The following is a 17,076-nucleotide window of genomic DNA, read 5'->3' as shown; positions in this document are numbered from 1 at the left end:
TGTTTTGACAAACCGGGCCCTGTTTTCAAAATTGTCTTAAACAATTGTAAAAACTGTAAAAGCTCTCCGACACCTTGTTGCCCAAGACACAACCTGCAACTCACAGTCAGATCTATCTGCTCTCATGTGCCGCAGAGGGAACTCACTGCAAACTCACTGGGAGGTTTACGAGTGTGTGTGTGTGTGTTTTGTGTGTGTGTGTGTGTGTGTGTGTGTGTGTGTTTTGTGTGTTTTGTGTGTGTGTGTGTGTGTGTGTGTGTGTGTGTGTGTGTGTGTGTGTGTGTGTGTGTGTGTGTGTGTGTGTGTGTGTGTGTGTGTGTGTGTGTTTCTATAATAAGCAGGAAACAAGGACAGTCGGATGGTTTCTACTTTAATAAGAATGCACCATATGACAACCCTTCATTTTCTTCACTTTTGCTATAATTTTACAAACTAGATATAAAAGACCATAAATAATGACATAAGTTACATGTACCTAAAATCCTTGACAAAATAAATCGAATGAACAAAAATAATAATACAAAAAAAGCATTAAAAAAAAGAGATTGAAAGAGTGTTAGTGTGCATGGCTGGATCATATGGTGTCAGAAGGCATACAATGACAAACATTCATTTGTGTTTTGTTAGGTTTTTTCATCATTAACTAAATGAAAAAGTATTATACAGTACATTCTGTTTCCCTTTCCTCACACTTCTTGCATATTTCCACATGACAGGTCCTTGATGGATTAAAACCCAACTTTACCAATGAGAAGAGCATTGAGCTGGGCTGGTATGGAGGACGGAGTAATCTGTAGTATGTCAACCATCACATATGATCGGAAAAACATTCAGATATTAACGGTTGTATATAAAAAAAGAAGTCCTTTGAATGAAACCTGACTGTCATTTGGTGCATATCTGAAGAAAAAAAAAATGAAACGAGACCAATGATTATCCCTTCTTATCACCCTTCCCAGCATCAAGTCCTTGTTGACTATATAGGTGCGTCTTTTTAAAACATCCCCTGCTCAAAATCCAGAAAGATGGTTCCGCAGTGTCTTTGCTTCAGCTCGGAGAGTCCACTCTACTTTCTAATGAGAGAGCCTATGCCGCTGACTGTCCGTCTGTCCTTCTGTGTTTCTGTCAGTATAGGAGGCTATTGTCCATATATCCAACTGGATCCCACTACTAAAGCCAATGCAGTTAAGGGTGTGTTGAAAACCGCAAACCTCTTTAACTGCTGTTGCTGAAGAGGATTGACAGAGCACGAGTAGTGGCACACTTTACATTGTTTTTCTAGTTACTAAGCAATTCATGAAATTCCAAAAACAAATCTGGCATAAAAACAGACAACTATCGATAGTACTTCGAAGACATCATAGACAGTCATACAGACACACACAAACACCCATACACATTCACTCACTCACTCAAACACACATGGTGCACACTCATCACACTATCACATGCTCGCTGTTACCATACACTCACTTTACATGCTACCCAAAAACACAAAGCAAAATAAACTTCAAAATTCATAAAACAAGTACATCATCTGCTGGAGCAGGGTGTAGTTTATATTACATTATTTTTATGTTTTTTAAGTGTTGCTGAATCATTCATATTGTTTCTGTAAGCTGATGGTCATGGAGCGCTAGTCTGTTTGTCCGTTCAGAAAAACTTAGTGACGGCGAACAACGAAATGTGCCAGACATGGAGAGATGGATTTCTCATATTGGAGTTGGAGGAGACTCCAAGGAGAAGAGGAGGAATTCTGGTCATGGGGAGAGAGGGAGGAATCCTGTTGATGATAGACGGGGGCAGCTGGAGGACAGAGAGAGAGAGCGAGAGAGCGAGAGAGCGAGAGAGCGAGAGAGAGAGAGAGAGAGAGAGAGAGAGAGAGAGAGAGAGAGAGAGAGAGAGAGAGAGAGAGAGAGAGAGAGAGAGAGATCACATGGTTGGTTTTGAATGTTATAAGTTTGAAAGACAGTTTCTGCCTGGCCTAGAACTAACTACTCAAATCTCCTTGTCATGCCCAACAACACATACCAGTTAAGCATATGGAAAGTTCTAGTCATACATAGCTAAACAAACACATCAGCCTTCCCCAACCGATACAATGACATCACTGCATTATTGGTTGGCAAAAACCAACAATAGAAAACATTTTCTTCATTACGGGAACCGATCTTGAGTCATGCCACTCTGATAGGTTGCAGACCTGGGTTTAAATGCTATTTGAAATCATTCAAATACTTTAAGCTTCTTGGTTTAGCCTGCCTGGAGTGCGAGATGGGCGGGGTTTGCAGTTTTCCTACTCTTCTATTGGTTCCATTGCACCAGGAAAGTGCAATCTAGCCCAGCAAAAGTATTCAAAATTATTTCAAATAGTATTTGAACCCAGGTGTGAGTGGATGCGGTGTGCTGCATGCTGACTCAGTCAGTGATTAATCGTCCTCATTCACACGCCAGGCGGGTTAGAGCAGTGACTGATCTGAGAACAGGGCTTATTGATCGATCCTACGGCCTCAGGTGCTGGGATGCCTGTTTATTAACACACCACTCAAACAGCTCAGCACTCAATGAGCTCACCACTGCAGAGAGAGTTAGACAGTACTACAGTATGTACACATTGCAGAGGGAGAGTTAGACAGTACTACAGTATGTACACACTACAGAGAGAGAGAGTTAGACAGTACTACAGTATGTACACACAACAGAGAGAGAGAGGGAGTTAGACGGTACTACAGTATATACACACTACAGAGAGAGAGAGAGAGAGAGAGAGAGAGAGAGAGAGAGAGAGAGAGAGAGAGAGAGAGAGAGAGAGAGAGAGAGAGAGAGAGAGAGAGAGAGAGAGAGTTAGACAGTACTACAGTATGTACACACTACAGAGAGAGAGAGAGAGAGAGAGAGAGAGAGAGAGAGAGAGAGAGAGAGAGAGAGAGAGAGAGAGAGTTAGACAGTACTACAGTATGTACACACTGCAGAGAGAGAGAGAGAGAGTTAGACAGTACTACAGTATATACACACTACAGCGAGAGAGAGAGAGTTAGACAGTACTACAGTATGTACACACTACAGAGAGAGAGAGAGAGTTAGACAGTACTACAGTATGTACACACTACAGAGAGAGAAAGAGAGAGTTAGACAGTACTACAGTATATACACACTACAGCGAGAGAGAGAGAGTTAGACAGTACTACAGTATGTACACACTACAGAGAGAGAGAGAGAGAGTTAGACAGTACTACAGTATGTACACACTACAGCGAGAGAGAGAGAGTTAGACAGTACTACAGTATATACACACTACAGAGAGAGAGAGAGAGAGAGAGAGAGAGAGAGAGTTAGACAGTACTACAGTATATACACACTACAGAGAGAGAGAGAGAGAGAGAGTTAGACAGTACTACAGTATGTACACACTGCAGAGAGAGAGATAGACAGTTCTACAGTATGTACACACTACAGAGAGAGAGAGAGAGAGAGAGAGAGAGAGAGAGAGAGAGAGAGAGTTAGACAGTACTACAGTATGTACACACTACAGAGAGAGAGAGAGAGAGTTAGACAGTACTACAGTATGTACACACTACAGAGAGAGAGAGAGAGAGTTAGACAGTACTACAGTATGTACACACTACAGCGAGAGAGAGAGAGAGTTAGACAGTACTACAGTATGTACACACTACAGAGAGAGAGAGAGTTAGACAGTTCTACAGTATGTACACACTGCAGAGAGAGAGATAGACAGTTCTACAGTATGTGCACACTGCAGAGGGTTAAAAAGTGCAATAACCAACAGTACTGCAGTATATGCATAATGGTCCAGCTCAGACCTGAATAAGCTCACATACTGTAGTGTTTTATAGTAAATCATTTGTTTGTTTTCGTGTTAATACCGACAAAGATACGTCAAATATCAATACATTCAAATCAAATGTTATTCACATGCTTCGCAAACAACAGGTTTAGACTAACATTGAAATGCTTACTTACGGGACCTTCCCAACAAATACAGAAAAAGAGAAATAATAGAAAAATAATAACAGAAGGAATAAATACACAATGAGCAAAGATAACTTGGCTAAAAGAACTGAGGGAAGGGTAGTTTATAGATCCTTACCATGGTGATTGATGATTGAATAATGTCCAGCATGTATTCTCTTGTTTATTTTGATGTCGTTGTCATTGTTTTTTGTTACATATCCATCTCTCCGCAGTTGTGCACAGTTGTGCTCAAATAAATCCCATACTCCTTTGCTCTCATTTTTACGTTCAGGAAACAAATACACAGTAAGAATCCAACTGGTCCAAACAGCTGTCTGTCAAAGAACAAAAAGCAATAATCAGACCCAGGGGGGCGGGCTGTAATCCAGAGGGGCTGATGAAAGATGATCCAAATAAAATGTTTTAGGAGGGGTGAGATGTTGATTTGGGAGGACAAGGGGTAGCAATGCACCTCTTTAGATCAAAGACATTCTGAGAAAATGCTCAATGTCCTGAGGGCAACAAAACAGCCCAATCTGGGAAAAAACAAGACCAGAACAGAGCAAAAACACAGATCCCACTTCCCCTCCCTCTTGAATCCCTCCCTCAACCTCTCAGATTCAGAACATCAGTGTTTATCTCGAGGTTGGAATCCTCCATTTTGTCTGTTGTTGTTAGGACGGATCCAGCTGAGAAAGACAATGGAGGGTATGGCAGCGAGTCACAGAGAACAATTCATACATACACAACTTAACACAATTACTGCTCTGTAGGTATTCCAGAAAGAACGTTCCAGAAACATTACTTTTGCCCAGAGGAGCGATCCCCTCTGAATTCCTTCCAGACCGTTGAAGGCACTCCAGTTGGCCTCTCGGAAAAGCTTTCCGTCCGTCCCATTCCCAGCGCCGCTCAGACAGGAAAATATCCCGTTCTCAATAGGGCAAGGTCTAACGTCTGACAAAAAGTGCAATTTTTTCCCACTTTTCTTCTTCTTTTCTTCTTCTTTTAAATCCAATTTAAAGTGCATGGATGAGGTAAACAATTTTATCGTTCATTTGTCTTTTGATATTTTATTTTTATTATCTTAAGAAATTAAGTCGTTTCCTTCTTGTGGATCAGACCGGAACCATTCTGCCTTGTATCTGTTGCATTTGGGAGAGCATTCCCTGGACGCTGGTCAGGATCTTATTCTGGTGTGCAGCTGAAGAGATTCCAATTCGGCCCATGTCCCTGTTATAACAAGAGGAGGGAAGAAAACATTAGGAACCAAGACAAACTATGACAGCTTCCTGATTCATATGACAGATTTAACAGCCTCTCTAGGTGTCAACCCGGCCTAATATAAATGAGTAAAAAAAGTCAGACAGGTCTCTCCTGGATGCATAAATGCTGAGTAAACCAAGCTTAACTCACTCCTGTGTCATATGAACCACAGCCTCTGGGCTGGTGTATCCTGCTGCGGTGAAGTTGTCGCTGTATCTCTCCATGCCGATGGCCTGCAGCCAGTCCTCCACAGAGCCCAGGGCCGAGGCCACCTCCGGGCTGACTGGCTCCAGGAGGGTGGTGCTGGGTCTGGATACCGTGCAGGATGGAGGGGGAGAAGGTCAGTCTACATCCAGACATTTCCACTATATTAAAGCAACAGTACCTAAACCTTTCAGTTGTCCAACCCACCTAAATCTTTAAAGAGTTTTCTTTTGACCCTCCAAATATATATATATATATTTTTTTTTAAATAACTACAATCTTTACCCATTGACCGAAATGAATAAGCTTCAACCCACAAACTATAATAAGCTACCTAAGCCACCATTTTGAGAAACTGTTGTCAAACGACTTGGCAGTAAGAAACTGATGGATTAGAATGGCACTGCTCTTGTTTCTTACATCACCTCACCTGTCACTCAGACATAACTGCAACACCTGAACAACCAATTAAATCAGGACCTGAGGAGGAGGGAGAGACACGGTGCCCTCTGGCCTCAAGGGTAGTGATGTTTTTCATCATTTGACGTTAGCTTATCACACGGGCCAGGCGTGTGAACTACTGTCTACCCTGAGGCTTTGAAAAAGGAACTGTAATTCTTCAGCATCTCTTCTTTCTGTCTGTCTCTTTCCCCCTCTCTCTCTCACACACATATATTTTTTTCTGATGGAACCAGCAAGTTAGTCAAACTAAGCGCTAGCATGCGTCCCATCTCCATTTGTCCTCCAAGACAGAAGCCAAGTAAAACACAGTTCCTCCCGGGTGTCACCAACACGGTTAGTTAATCGTTATTTAAAGAGAAATCATTAACAACACACACTGTGGCTTTAACCTCCCACTGCTTCTCCTCTAGCATGCAGATATTCATCATGACTCTTGTCCTTCTTTCAGGCACACCAACAGAGAACTACATTTCCCCTCTCCTTTTCCATCCCTTCATCCCTCCTTCCCTAGCTTCACAACGATGTCTGCCATCAAATATTTACCCAGGGCCAGTGCAGCCGAGGGACTGAGCACGCTCACTACGGTCCCGCTCCACTGCTCCCCTCCTCCAGAATTTAACAGGTGTTGGCTAAGAGGCTTGGGCTGCAGGGTTCAAGCACCACTTTGGCCTGGCTGGGGGGTCTGGGGTCTGTTGGGGTAGTCTGGGTGGGGTGGGGGGGGCTGGGGTCTGTTGGGGTAGTCTGGGTGTGGTGGGGGGGGCTGTGGGGTAATACACAGGCCCCTGCTTCGTTGTGAAACATACTGTGGTGGTTTGGGGGTCTTTCTCCACCTCTACCACCCTGAGCCATGGAACCAGCATGTGGATTTGAAATGTTGCTAGGGACCCCAAGACCTCAACCACTCCCCCGCCCCTGTACACTCTGCAGAACATTTCCCCTTCTTTAACTGTAAAAGCTGTTTATGGGATTCAGTTCCACTAATTACTCCTCTGGGACTCTCTCTCCCCCTCTCCATCCCTCTTTCTCTCTCTCTCTGTGTTAAAGTGGAAAAGACTTTCCTCCCCGACTAGCTCTAGGTCTGTAAACACACGTACGTCCTCCGAGGAGTAACGGCTCCTATTTAAAGTATATTTAATAACATACAGCTAGCTACCATTGTAATTCTCAACTCTATTAGAACACATACTTCATTTAACAAGGTGTACCGTTCAGTTAATGTTCTATGGAAGTGTATAAAACAGTACTGACTACACACATTACAATAATAGTGAATGAACCAGGAAATCCCTGTCTCACCGTGTGGTCTCTCCTCCAGTCCTCTTCAGGCTGTTGGGGTTCCGGATCAGTTTGTCCAGCATGTTGACAATCTGGCCAAACTTGGGCCTATCGCCCCTCTCCCTCTGCCAGCAGTCCAGCATCAGCTGGTGCAATGCCACGGGGCAGTCCATAGGTGGGGGCAGCCTGTACCCCTCATCTATGGCCTTGATCACCTTGGGGGAGAGGGGGCAGAGGTTTAGAGGGTTGATGGTAGACTGTGAGCTAGATTACTCAGCCATCCTAATCACACTGTAATGATGATGTTATTATAATTGAATAATAGGATGGAATCAGGAAAATTGTACAGCTGTAATTGCACCGATACTATTTGTTATTATGACATAACATAATTATTATTTTACGTTTTAAACCTGAATATGTTCTCATTGTAGACTTACATCCTGGTTACTCATGTCCCAATATGGCCGCTCTCCGTATGACATCACTTCCCACATGACAATGCCGTAGCTCCACACGTCGCTGGCCGAGGTGAACTTTCTGTAGGCGATGGCCTCTGGGGCTGTCCAGCGAATGGGGATCTTCCCTCCCTGTGATTGTCAGGTAACAAGTTGTTAGTATCACTCATACTGTACCAAAAACATAGATTTACATACAAAAATAAAAACACATAAAAATGCTGACAGGTAGATAGACATACTGAAATTACAGCCAGACACACACTCTCTTACCCTGGTGGTGTATGCAGCCTCGGGGTCGTCCTCCAGTACTCGTGACATGCCGAAGTCAGACACCTTACACACCAGGTTACTGTTGACCAGGATGTTGCGTGCAGCCAGGTCTCTGTGGACGTAACTCATATCAGACAGGTACTTCATGCCTGACGCGATGCCACGCAAGATGCCCACCAGCTGGATCACTGTGAAACGCCCGTCATTCTTCTAGCGAACCAAACAAACAAAGAAATTCATGTTAGATAATGTTTGTATGCAGTGTACTGGCAGGATGTGATGATGATTGTAGATAGTAAGTCATCATAATCTTGATGACGTTGCTTGTTTGACATTCATTAAGAGGGTAACGGCCGTAATAGTCAGAGTTCTGAACATATGAAGCAGACACATACCACACACAGAGTTGAATATGCACACACACTGCATGACTTACCCTCAGAAATGCATCCAGCGAGCCATTCTCCATGTACTCTGTGATAATCATCACTGGTTTACCTGAAGAAAAAAAAAAGAGAGAGAGAGAGAGAATGAAAGGCAGATGATTATGGAGGTAAATGATGCACATCAGAGCACAGCAGGAGAGCAGTGGTTCTCAGGAGAGTGTGTGTGTGGTACACCATTCGTCTCAGTCCCGTAGTGATTTAATTAGTTCAGTGTAAGTGTGTCCTCGTGTCTCCCACTTACTCAACAACACAGAGAGGGATCTCTACTGTAACATAACACCAACCCCCCCCCCCCCCCCCCCACACACACAACACACACACACACACACACACACACACACACACACACACACACACACACACACACACACACACACACACACACACACACACACACACACACACACAATCAAGTATACTAATGAGCAAAGGCAAGAAATGTGCACATATGGTCTCTTCAGAATGTATTCACACTGCTAGACTTTTTACACATTTTGTTGTGTTACAGCCTGAATTTAAATTGATTAAATGTAGCTAAAATAAATGTCACTGGCCTACACACAATACCCCTGTCACGACTTCCGCCGAAGTCGGTCCCTCTCCTTGTTCGGGCGGCGTTCGGCGATCGACGTCACCGGCCTTCTAGCCATCACCGATCCACTTTTAATTTTCCATTTGTTTAGCCTTTGTTTTCTACACACCTGGTTTCAATTCCCCCCATTACATGTTCATTATTTAACCCTCTGGTTTCCCCCATGTTTGTGTGCGTGTTTGTTTTATTGCAAGGCTGTATCTGACGGCTGGTATTATTGTTGCCGGGTTTTGTTGTTACGCCCGTTTAATTCGTGGTACCGGTATTTTTCCAGCACCATAGTATTGTGTTTGTACTGGTGTTTTCTTGAATTAAATACCTTGTCCACGCATCTCAGCTCTCCTGCGCCTGACTCCTTTCACCAGTTACACACAGCCTTGACAACCCCATCATTTCAAAGTGGAAATATGTTTTTAGAAATGTTTACAAATTAATAAAAAATTTAAAGCTGAAATGTCTTGAGTCAATAAGTATTCTACCCCTGAAATGTCTTGAGTCAATAAGTATTCTACCCCTGAAATGTCTTGATTCAATAAGTATTCAACCCCTGTGTCATGGAAAGCCTAAATATGTTCAGGAGTATAAATGTGCTTAACAAGTCACATAATAAGTTGCATGGACTCACTCTGTGTGCAATAATAGTGTTTAACATGATTTTCTTATGACTATCTCATCTCTGTACCCGACACATACAATTATCTGTAAGGTCCCTACTCAGTCCAGTAGTGAATTTCAAACACAGATTCAAACACAAAGACCAGGGAGGTTTCCAATGCCTCGCAAACAAGGTAGATTGGTAAAAAAAAGCTAACAGACAATGTCCCTTTGAGCATGATGAAGTTATTAATTACACTTTGGATGGTGTATCAATACACCCAGTCACTACAAAGATACAGGCATCCTTCCTAACTCAGTTGCCGGAGAGGAAGGAAACCGGTCAAGGATTTCACCATGAGGCCAATGGTGACTTTAAAACAGTTACAGAGTTTAATGGCTGTGACATGAGAAAACTGAGGATGGATCAACAACATTGTAGTTACTCCACAATACTAACCTGATTGACAGAGTGAAAAGCAGGAAGCCTGTACAGAATACAAATATTCCAAAACATGCATCCTGTTTGCAACAAGGCACTAAAGTAATACTGCAAAAAATGTGGCAAAGCAATTCACTTTTGTCCTGAATACAAAGTGTTGTATTGGATTTGCACCAAACATAACACATTACCACTCTCCATTTTTTCAAGCATGATGGTGGCTGCATCATGTTATGGATGTGCTTGTAAATGTTAAGGACTGGGGAGGTTTTATGGATAAAAAATAAATGGAATGAAGCTAAGCACAGTCTGTTTTCAATCTGTTTTCCACCAGACACTGGAAGATTAATTCACATTTCAGCAGGACAATAACCTTAAACACAAGGCCAAATCTACACTGGAGTTGCTAATGAAGAAAACACTGAATGCTCCTGAAGGGCCGAGTTACAGTTTTTACTTAAATCTACTTGAAAATCTATGGCAAGACCTGAAAATGGTTGTGTAGCAATGATAAACAACCAATTTGACAGAGTTTGAAGAATAAAATAAAAAAAGAATGGCCAAATGTTGCACAATCCAGGTGTGGAAAGCTCTTAGAGATTTACCCAGAAAGACTCACAGCTGTAATCGCTGACAAAGATGCTTTGCAAATAATTGACGCAGGGGTGTGAATACTTACGTAAATTAGATATTTCTAAATTTCATTTTCAATTGTGGTAAAATTTCGAAAAACATGTTTTCACTTTGTCATTATGGGGTATTGTATGTAGGTTGGTGAGAAAAAATATATTTCATCCATTTTGAATTCAGGGTGTGAATACTTTCTGAAGGCACTGTACATACACACACAATATCTATTCATCTATGACAATCTGTCTATTTATGTTCTTCACCATTCTCTCTGTTCCTTTTCCACTTTTCTGCCAACTTTCTGTACATTCTGTCACTCTCCACATTCTCTCTCCCTTTCTTTCTCCCTCTCACACTTTCTCTTTTTCCATGTCATTCTCTCATTTTCTGCCCTCTCTCTCTCTCTCTCTCTCTCTCTCTCTCTCTCTCTCTCTCTCTCTCTCTCTCTCTCTCTCTCTCTCTCTCTCTCTCTCTCTCTCTCTCTCTCTCTCTCTCTCTCTCTCGCTCTCTCTCTCTCTCTCTCTCTCTCTCTCGGGGGAGCATCTGTCTCTTTCTTTCAGCAGGAGGGAGATTCCCTGGTGGTTCTGTGATGTTTACGTGTCTTTGTGTGGCTCTGGGAGGTAGAGAGGAGGAGGTGGAGAGGGGGGGAGAGATGTGTGGTTCATCCCATAGCTCTAGCAAGATGGCAACTGCCTAATCAGCCATACAGCAAACACATGGCGAAGAGTTTACTTTTAACTCCTCTTGGAATTGTTAGAAACTGTGCTATGATTATGATTATTATTTTAAACATGTATACTCACATTTGATTTGTTATTAGAAACTAATTTTCCCACAAATTTGAGAGTTATTGGAGTGCTTCCTAGTTATTAGTGTCAAGTTCCACTGAGTAAAGTAGTTAGTAGTTTCAGGGTCTGAAGGTGAAGTTCTCCCACTCTGCAGTAGACTGGTTCGATTGCCAAGAGGCTGTCAGTCACGGCTCTGTGTGGCGCGTGATTGGCACTCCATGACTTACAGGGCTATAGCAACGCCCCAAAGAGGAAGTGGAGTTCAACTTGAGACGGGAGCCTCTTTGTCAACCATCTTTGTTCTGTTTTGTTCTCCCCTGCTGCCCCCGGGCCGCCGCTGATTGACAGCTCCCTAACTAAGTCTGAGGAGCGTCTGACCTACGACCCCCATCTCGCCCCTTCTCAGCCCCTCCCTCGTCCTCCCAGCCTATTTGCATGCTAATGTCTTGTTTACTGAATACGTCCCGCCGCCTGTGGCAATGAACTCTGGGCAAGGGCCCCGCCAATAAGCCGATTATCACCTGCCCCCCAAAAAATACTAGGGAGGGTAGAGGATAACATATAGGACAATGTTTGGAGAACGTTGAGGTAACATTAGGGGAACGTTATTATAGAGAGTTGACGTCGGTGGGAGAACACAAAGAGGCCTGCTACTAACTCTCACTGGATTGTATTCTAAATGTTTTTATAACAGGACCATTTCAAGTTTTGCAGTGCTTACATTATGTAAATGTGGGAATTTAAATGTATCACATCCTAAAGGAAAGCTGGGAATCCTCAAAGTATTAACGACTGACGATGGACGGCCAGGGTTTTTAATTATGTCAGAGTGACGCTAAGAAAAAATAAATACATGGCTAAGATGAGAGGCTATGCTGGCTCAACTCTGAGTCTCTGATGTTAGTCTATTTATGTATTTAGTGCATATTTAGACTTCATCAATAATTAATAAGACTTAATTGGCCTCTTGGACATGCAGTGCTGCCGTACTGAGGCGAGATAGAAGTCCCTTTTAACTAGATTGAAATAGGGAGGGGAAAAAGTGCAATTCAAATAATGGATTCTTAATAGATTCCACCAACGCACTCAAGTGTGAAGGACTAATTGCAGAGAAACGGGTGTCAAGCTTTTTGTCATTACAAAGATGGGAGGAAGGGGAGAGGGAAGGAGAGGAAAATTGGATGCAGTCCTATCCTCTCAAACTGTTTCTGTTTCCAGTCTGGTATCTCATTTACTCGTTTTCTACATCTCTATCTACATCTCTATCTACATCTCTCTCCTAGTGTCTGCTTCTCTTTCAGCCTCCCCTTTCCTTTCTCAATCTTTCTCTCCCTATTCCCCTTCTTCTTTCTCCCCCTATTCCCCTCTTCTTCTCTCTCCTTCTCTCTTCTTCTCTCCTTCACACTCCCTCTCACATGTATTGTTCTCCTCTCTATTTCTCAATCACATCCTGTCTCTCCTTCTCATCTCTCTCTCTCTCTCTCTCTCTCTCTCTCTCTCTCTCTCTCTCTCTCTCTCTCTCTCTCTCTCTCTCTCTCTCTCCCTCCCTCCCTCCCTCCCTCCCTCCCTCCCACCCTCTCTCTCCGAGGTCTGATGTGTAATGCGTGATCAGAACAGTGGTATGTATGGTTCAGTCATGCTGGGCTGTGCAGATTGAATGGCTGACTGTGATTGGTCTATTCACCTAGAGAGGAGGACATATAGGGCTGGCTGTTCTGTCACAATGCATTAAACCAGTCTCTCCATCTAACCAGGCAAGGTAACTGGGAATCTGAGGTAACACTCACATGTACCTAATCAAAGGTGAACAGACACATTCATAATAAAAGACATTAATAATAAAATTCTAAACCAGTAGGAACATCAATAGAAACTGTCTCTCTCAAACACCTATACAACGCACTACGAACTGAACACCCAACTAGTTTCCCACACGTACGCCCCCCGTCCCCCAACACACACTCTAAACAACAAGGGGTGAAGGGGTAAGAAGCCAGCGTCTGGTGTGGCAGCAGTACAGGGTCTGTCCTGCAGATAGGGTATCACTCTCTAACCCCAAACACATTTACAGCTGACACCATGATTAATGAGCTAGCTACAGCGCAGGACACATTAACCCTGTAGCCGACCTGGACCAGACCTGTTCCATCTGGACTCCAACCACCTGGGGATTCCCAGGATGGGCGCCATGTCCGGACCCACACCACCCCTACCCATGGCTCTCTGGGTAACAGGGCTGGGATGGGATGGGTCTTTATCTGAGCTTGTCCCTTTCAGGTTTTGTCTCCTCATAGTTTATGTTGACCATAGGGAAAATATAGAGTATATGATTGGTTTCTCTATTATAAGATCCACAATATTTTGATTTACTCACATTTATTTAAATTCTGCCTTTTAAAAATCCTCTGATCAGGATCCTACTTACACTTGGTGACCACTCCCTCCAGGTGAATGATGTTTGGATGGTCAAATTGGCCCATGATGCTGGCCTCAGACAGGAAGTCCCGCCTCTGCTTGTCGGTATATCCCGCCTTCAGGGTTTTAATGGCCACACAAATCTCCCTCTTCCCTGGCATTTTCAGACGACCGCTGCACACCTCCCCAAACTCACCTGGAACACACACATACACACAACTTATTATAAAACACACACCTTATCAAACTCACAAGAAAATACATACTCATACATTTTCACATTTTCAACATGGTCAAGAGAATAGCTAATAACACAGAAACCACACTTATTTCTAGGAAGGGAACAGGTGGTGGTGGGAAAGGGGGCTGTACTTTAATCATTGATCGACCCCCTCTGATCCCCAATCCTCCTTCTCAGTCGAGCAGAAAGAGAGCAAGAGAGAGGGAAATGGCCATTGATTCTTTTCTATTATTTGGTTTATCGGCTGACTTTTTCCACTGGCAGACAAGGGAAAACAGGAACATTACATTTTCCCTCCCAAGTCATTTTATTGTCTATTGACCCAATGAGTCTGGCCAAATATTACCAGTCTGACAAAACGGTCATGTTGACATAGTAAAAGTATGTGCAATGTTAAGTCCAGTCCGTACCGATGCCAATGACTTTCTCAATCTTGATACAGGAAGCGTCGATCTCCTTGGCAAACTCTCGGACAGCCTGGTTGGGGTCCTCGTAGGTGAAGGGGTCTACGTATATCCTCACTCCTGAGAGAAAGGAGGAGGGAAAAGGGACGGTTAATGCATTCTGACCAGCAGAGCTCCATCTGCTCCTCATTTTCCCCATGCTGTGGGCTATACTGCCGTCCTCTCTTCTCCTTTATCCTTTAATTCCTCAACTTCTACATTACAACATCTCTCCATCCAATGTCTCTGTTAGATTGGTGTAATAACTCTTATTTCATCAGAGTTAATGACATCTGAAATAATATGAAAGTATTTATCTTGTCAATAGGTTTTAACTGGAGAATTCTGTCGTAAATGTTATACGGCATTACTTTTGGAAACACATTTCATCCACACTTTTATTACAAACATACCTTGTTTTATTACTCTATTAACCAACTGCATAATTTTTTCAGAGGCTCATCAGTGAACGTTGATACTAGCGTAGGATGAGTACAGTGAGTGGTCTACCTTGGTGTAGGTGTTTCTCTTCATCAGCATCCTGCTTGGCCTTACTGTACTTACTCCTTCTGGGGAGAAAAACAACATGGCCGACGTGGTTAGCTAGGTTCAGCAGCACGGAGCAAGTCCATGGTGTTATTATTGATGTTGGCTAAGGCCACCAGATGTGCAGGACAATGTTGGACTAATGACTTTTAAACATGACAATGTGCCTCTCTGTCCTTTTAATGACTGTTAAACATCTCTGTGAATCACCCTGAGCGCTACCCACCCACCCCTCCCCCACACGATGCTCAAAACACAATGACAGACAGTTACCGTCAATGAATATGAATCAAAGACGGCCACCTGCTTGGCTGGAAGAGCCCCAATCACACACAAATGTGCGCACAAAACACAAACATCCCCTTTCTCCATCGCCCACACACTCTCTCTCTCATACATATAGAAGTGTCCAATCACACAGGAGCGCACACACACCCACAAACAGTGGCCAGTAAAAGACAGAGCGTGGTTAAAGCGTGAAGAGAGAGACCCCATCTGCATGTAATCCCATCTGTGTGTCACTGCTTTGTTCTGCTCTACTGCTCACTGGTTAACACCCTCTGATTGGGTCACTGCAAATCCACCTGCTGCCTCCTTCTCCCTCACTTTTTCTCTCTTCTTCTACACCTCCCTCTCTCTCACTCTCTCTCTCTCTATCTCTCCTACTCTCTCACTGTCTCTCTCGCTCTCCATCTCCCCACAGGTCACAGAATCTAACTACCACCTCATATTACAGCCACAGCGAGAGATAGAGGGATAGAGGTGGAGGGAGGAGTGGGAGAGAGAGGAAAGAGACGATGGGAGTGGGAGAAGAGGAGCGAGGGTCGCTGATTACATCTCTTCAGCTGTCACACCGTCAATCATGTCTCAGGTGCAGCAACACATCACTCACTGGGGCTGTGTGTGTGTGTGTGTGTGTGTGTGTGTGTGTGTGTGTGTGTGTGTGTGTGTGTGTGTGTGTGTGTGTGTGTGTGTGCGTGCGTGCGTGCGTGCGTGCGTGCACCTATCGTCGACGTGTGACAGACATTTTTTCGAGCCTGCCTCTACAGCTGCCAAGCAAGACGGAGAGAAAGAAAACAGAGAGAGAGAGAGAGAGGGGGGGGGGGGGGTGAGAGTCTCACCTCCTGCTGATGACGAAGGCACTGATGAGTATGAGGAGGAGAACAACACTGCCCACCACAGACACCAGCAACACTGTGGAGTTAGTCCCATCTCCGATGATAGGAGCTGGAACTGAATATGAGAGGAAGAGCGGGAGGGACAGAGAGAAGAAAGAGGAGAGGAGAGAGGAATACAAATATATATAGAGAGTGAGGAGACAGGTAGAGAGAGAGAGAGAGAGAGAGAGAGAGAGAGAGAGAGAGAGAGAGAGAGAGAGAGAGAGAGAGAGAGAGAGAGAGAGAGAGAGAGAGAGAGAGAGAGAGAGAGAGAGAGAGAGAGAGAGAGAGAGAGAGAGAAAAAAAAAAAAAAAGGAGAGGCAGTGAGAGAAAGAGAGAAAAAAATGAGCAGTTGAGAGAGAGAAAGAGAGAGAGAAAATGAGAGGTAAAAAGAGAAAGAGAGAGAAAAGGAGAGGTAGAGAGAGAAAGAGAGAGAAAAATGAGAGGTAGACAGAGGGAAAGAGTGGGTGGACAGACACAGAGCAAAGTCAATATCATTCAGTCTAATCAGGTCCCGAGATGTAAAACCTACAGTAGATGTTCTATTTGCCATCGTCATTGACCTCCTCTCCCTTCCTCTCTCCCTCCGTGTGTGGCCCAGAGTATTAGTCCTTCTCCCTATCCTCCATTTTATGAGTCCCCATAAAGTATTGTGTTTCTCAGAGGCCCATTGAGACACAATGCAGTACCATTCCACCAAGCAAAGAGCTGTGTGCTTCAGTGTGTCATTACCATATGCCACTATCCCATCTGCATCACAAAGAGACACCTGTGTCTAGAGGACAGAACAGACGTCCTCCTGCCCACATGACAGGGGCAATCAGTTTGAGTTTGAATGTTTGTTAAATGTTTGGGATTATTTAGGTGTTATTCAG

At 43.8% G+C, this 17,076-nt stretch overlaps 1 protein-coding gene across 2 annotated transcripts in view; it reads right to left on the bottom strand.

The window, feature by feature from the left end:
* Positions 1-357: 357 nt before the first annotated feature.
* Positions 358-17,076, bottom strand: part of LOC139548230 (ephrin type-A receptor 4-like) — a 69,438-nt gene continuing 52,719 nt past the window's right edge. Inside the window, exons 8-18 of one of the 2 annotated variants that reach the window (XM_071357764.1) lie at positions 16,166-16,277; positions 15,009-15,067; positions 14,466-14,579; positions 13,825-14,010; positions 8,344-8,405; positions 7,908-8,117; positions 7,617-7,766; positions 7,198-7,391; positions 5,386-5,544; positions 4,109-5,202; positions 358-1,806 (exon numbers count right to left, since the gene is read on the bottom strand). In XM_071357764.1, the coding sequence (XP_071213865.1) occupies positions 5,088-5,202; positions 5,386-5,544; positions 7,198-7,391; positions 7,617-7,766; positions 7,908-8,117; positions 8,344-8,405; positions 13,825-14,010; positions 14,466-14,579; positions 15,009-15,067; positions 16,166-16,277 (1,361 nt within the window). In that variant the 3' untranslated portion in view covers positions 358-1,806; positions 4,109-5,087. The remainder of the gene's footprint in view (positions 1,807-4,108; positions 5,203-5,385; positions 5,545-7,197; positions 7,392-7,616; positions 7,767-7,907; positions 8,118-8,343; positions 8,406-13,824; positions 14,011-14,465; positions 14,580-15,008; positions 15,068-16,165; positions 16,278-17,076) is intronic. The other variant, XM_071357765.1, reaches the window with a different exon arrangement.

This window comes from Salvelinus alpinus, chromosome 21 (genome assembly GCF_045679555.1).
Source record: "Salvelinus alpinus chromosome 21, SLU_Salpinus.1, whole genome shotgun sequence".
Taxonomy (NCBI): Eukaryota; Metazoa; Chordata; class Actinopteri; order Salmoniformes; family Salmonidae; genus Salvelinus; species Salvelinus alpinus.
The sequence above is the reverse complement of the archived record's forward strand: the minus strand, read 5'-3'. Positions and strand labels throughout refer to the sequence as shown.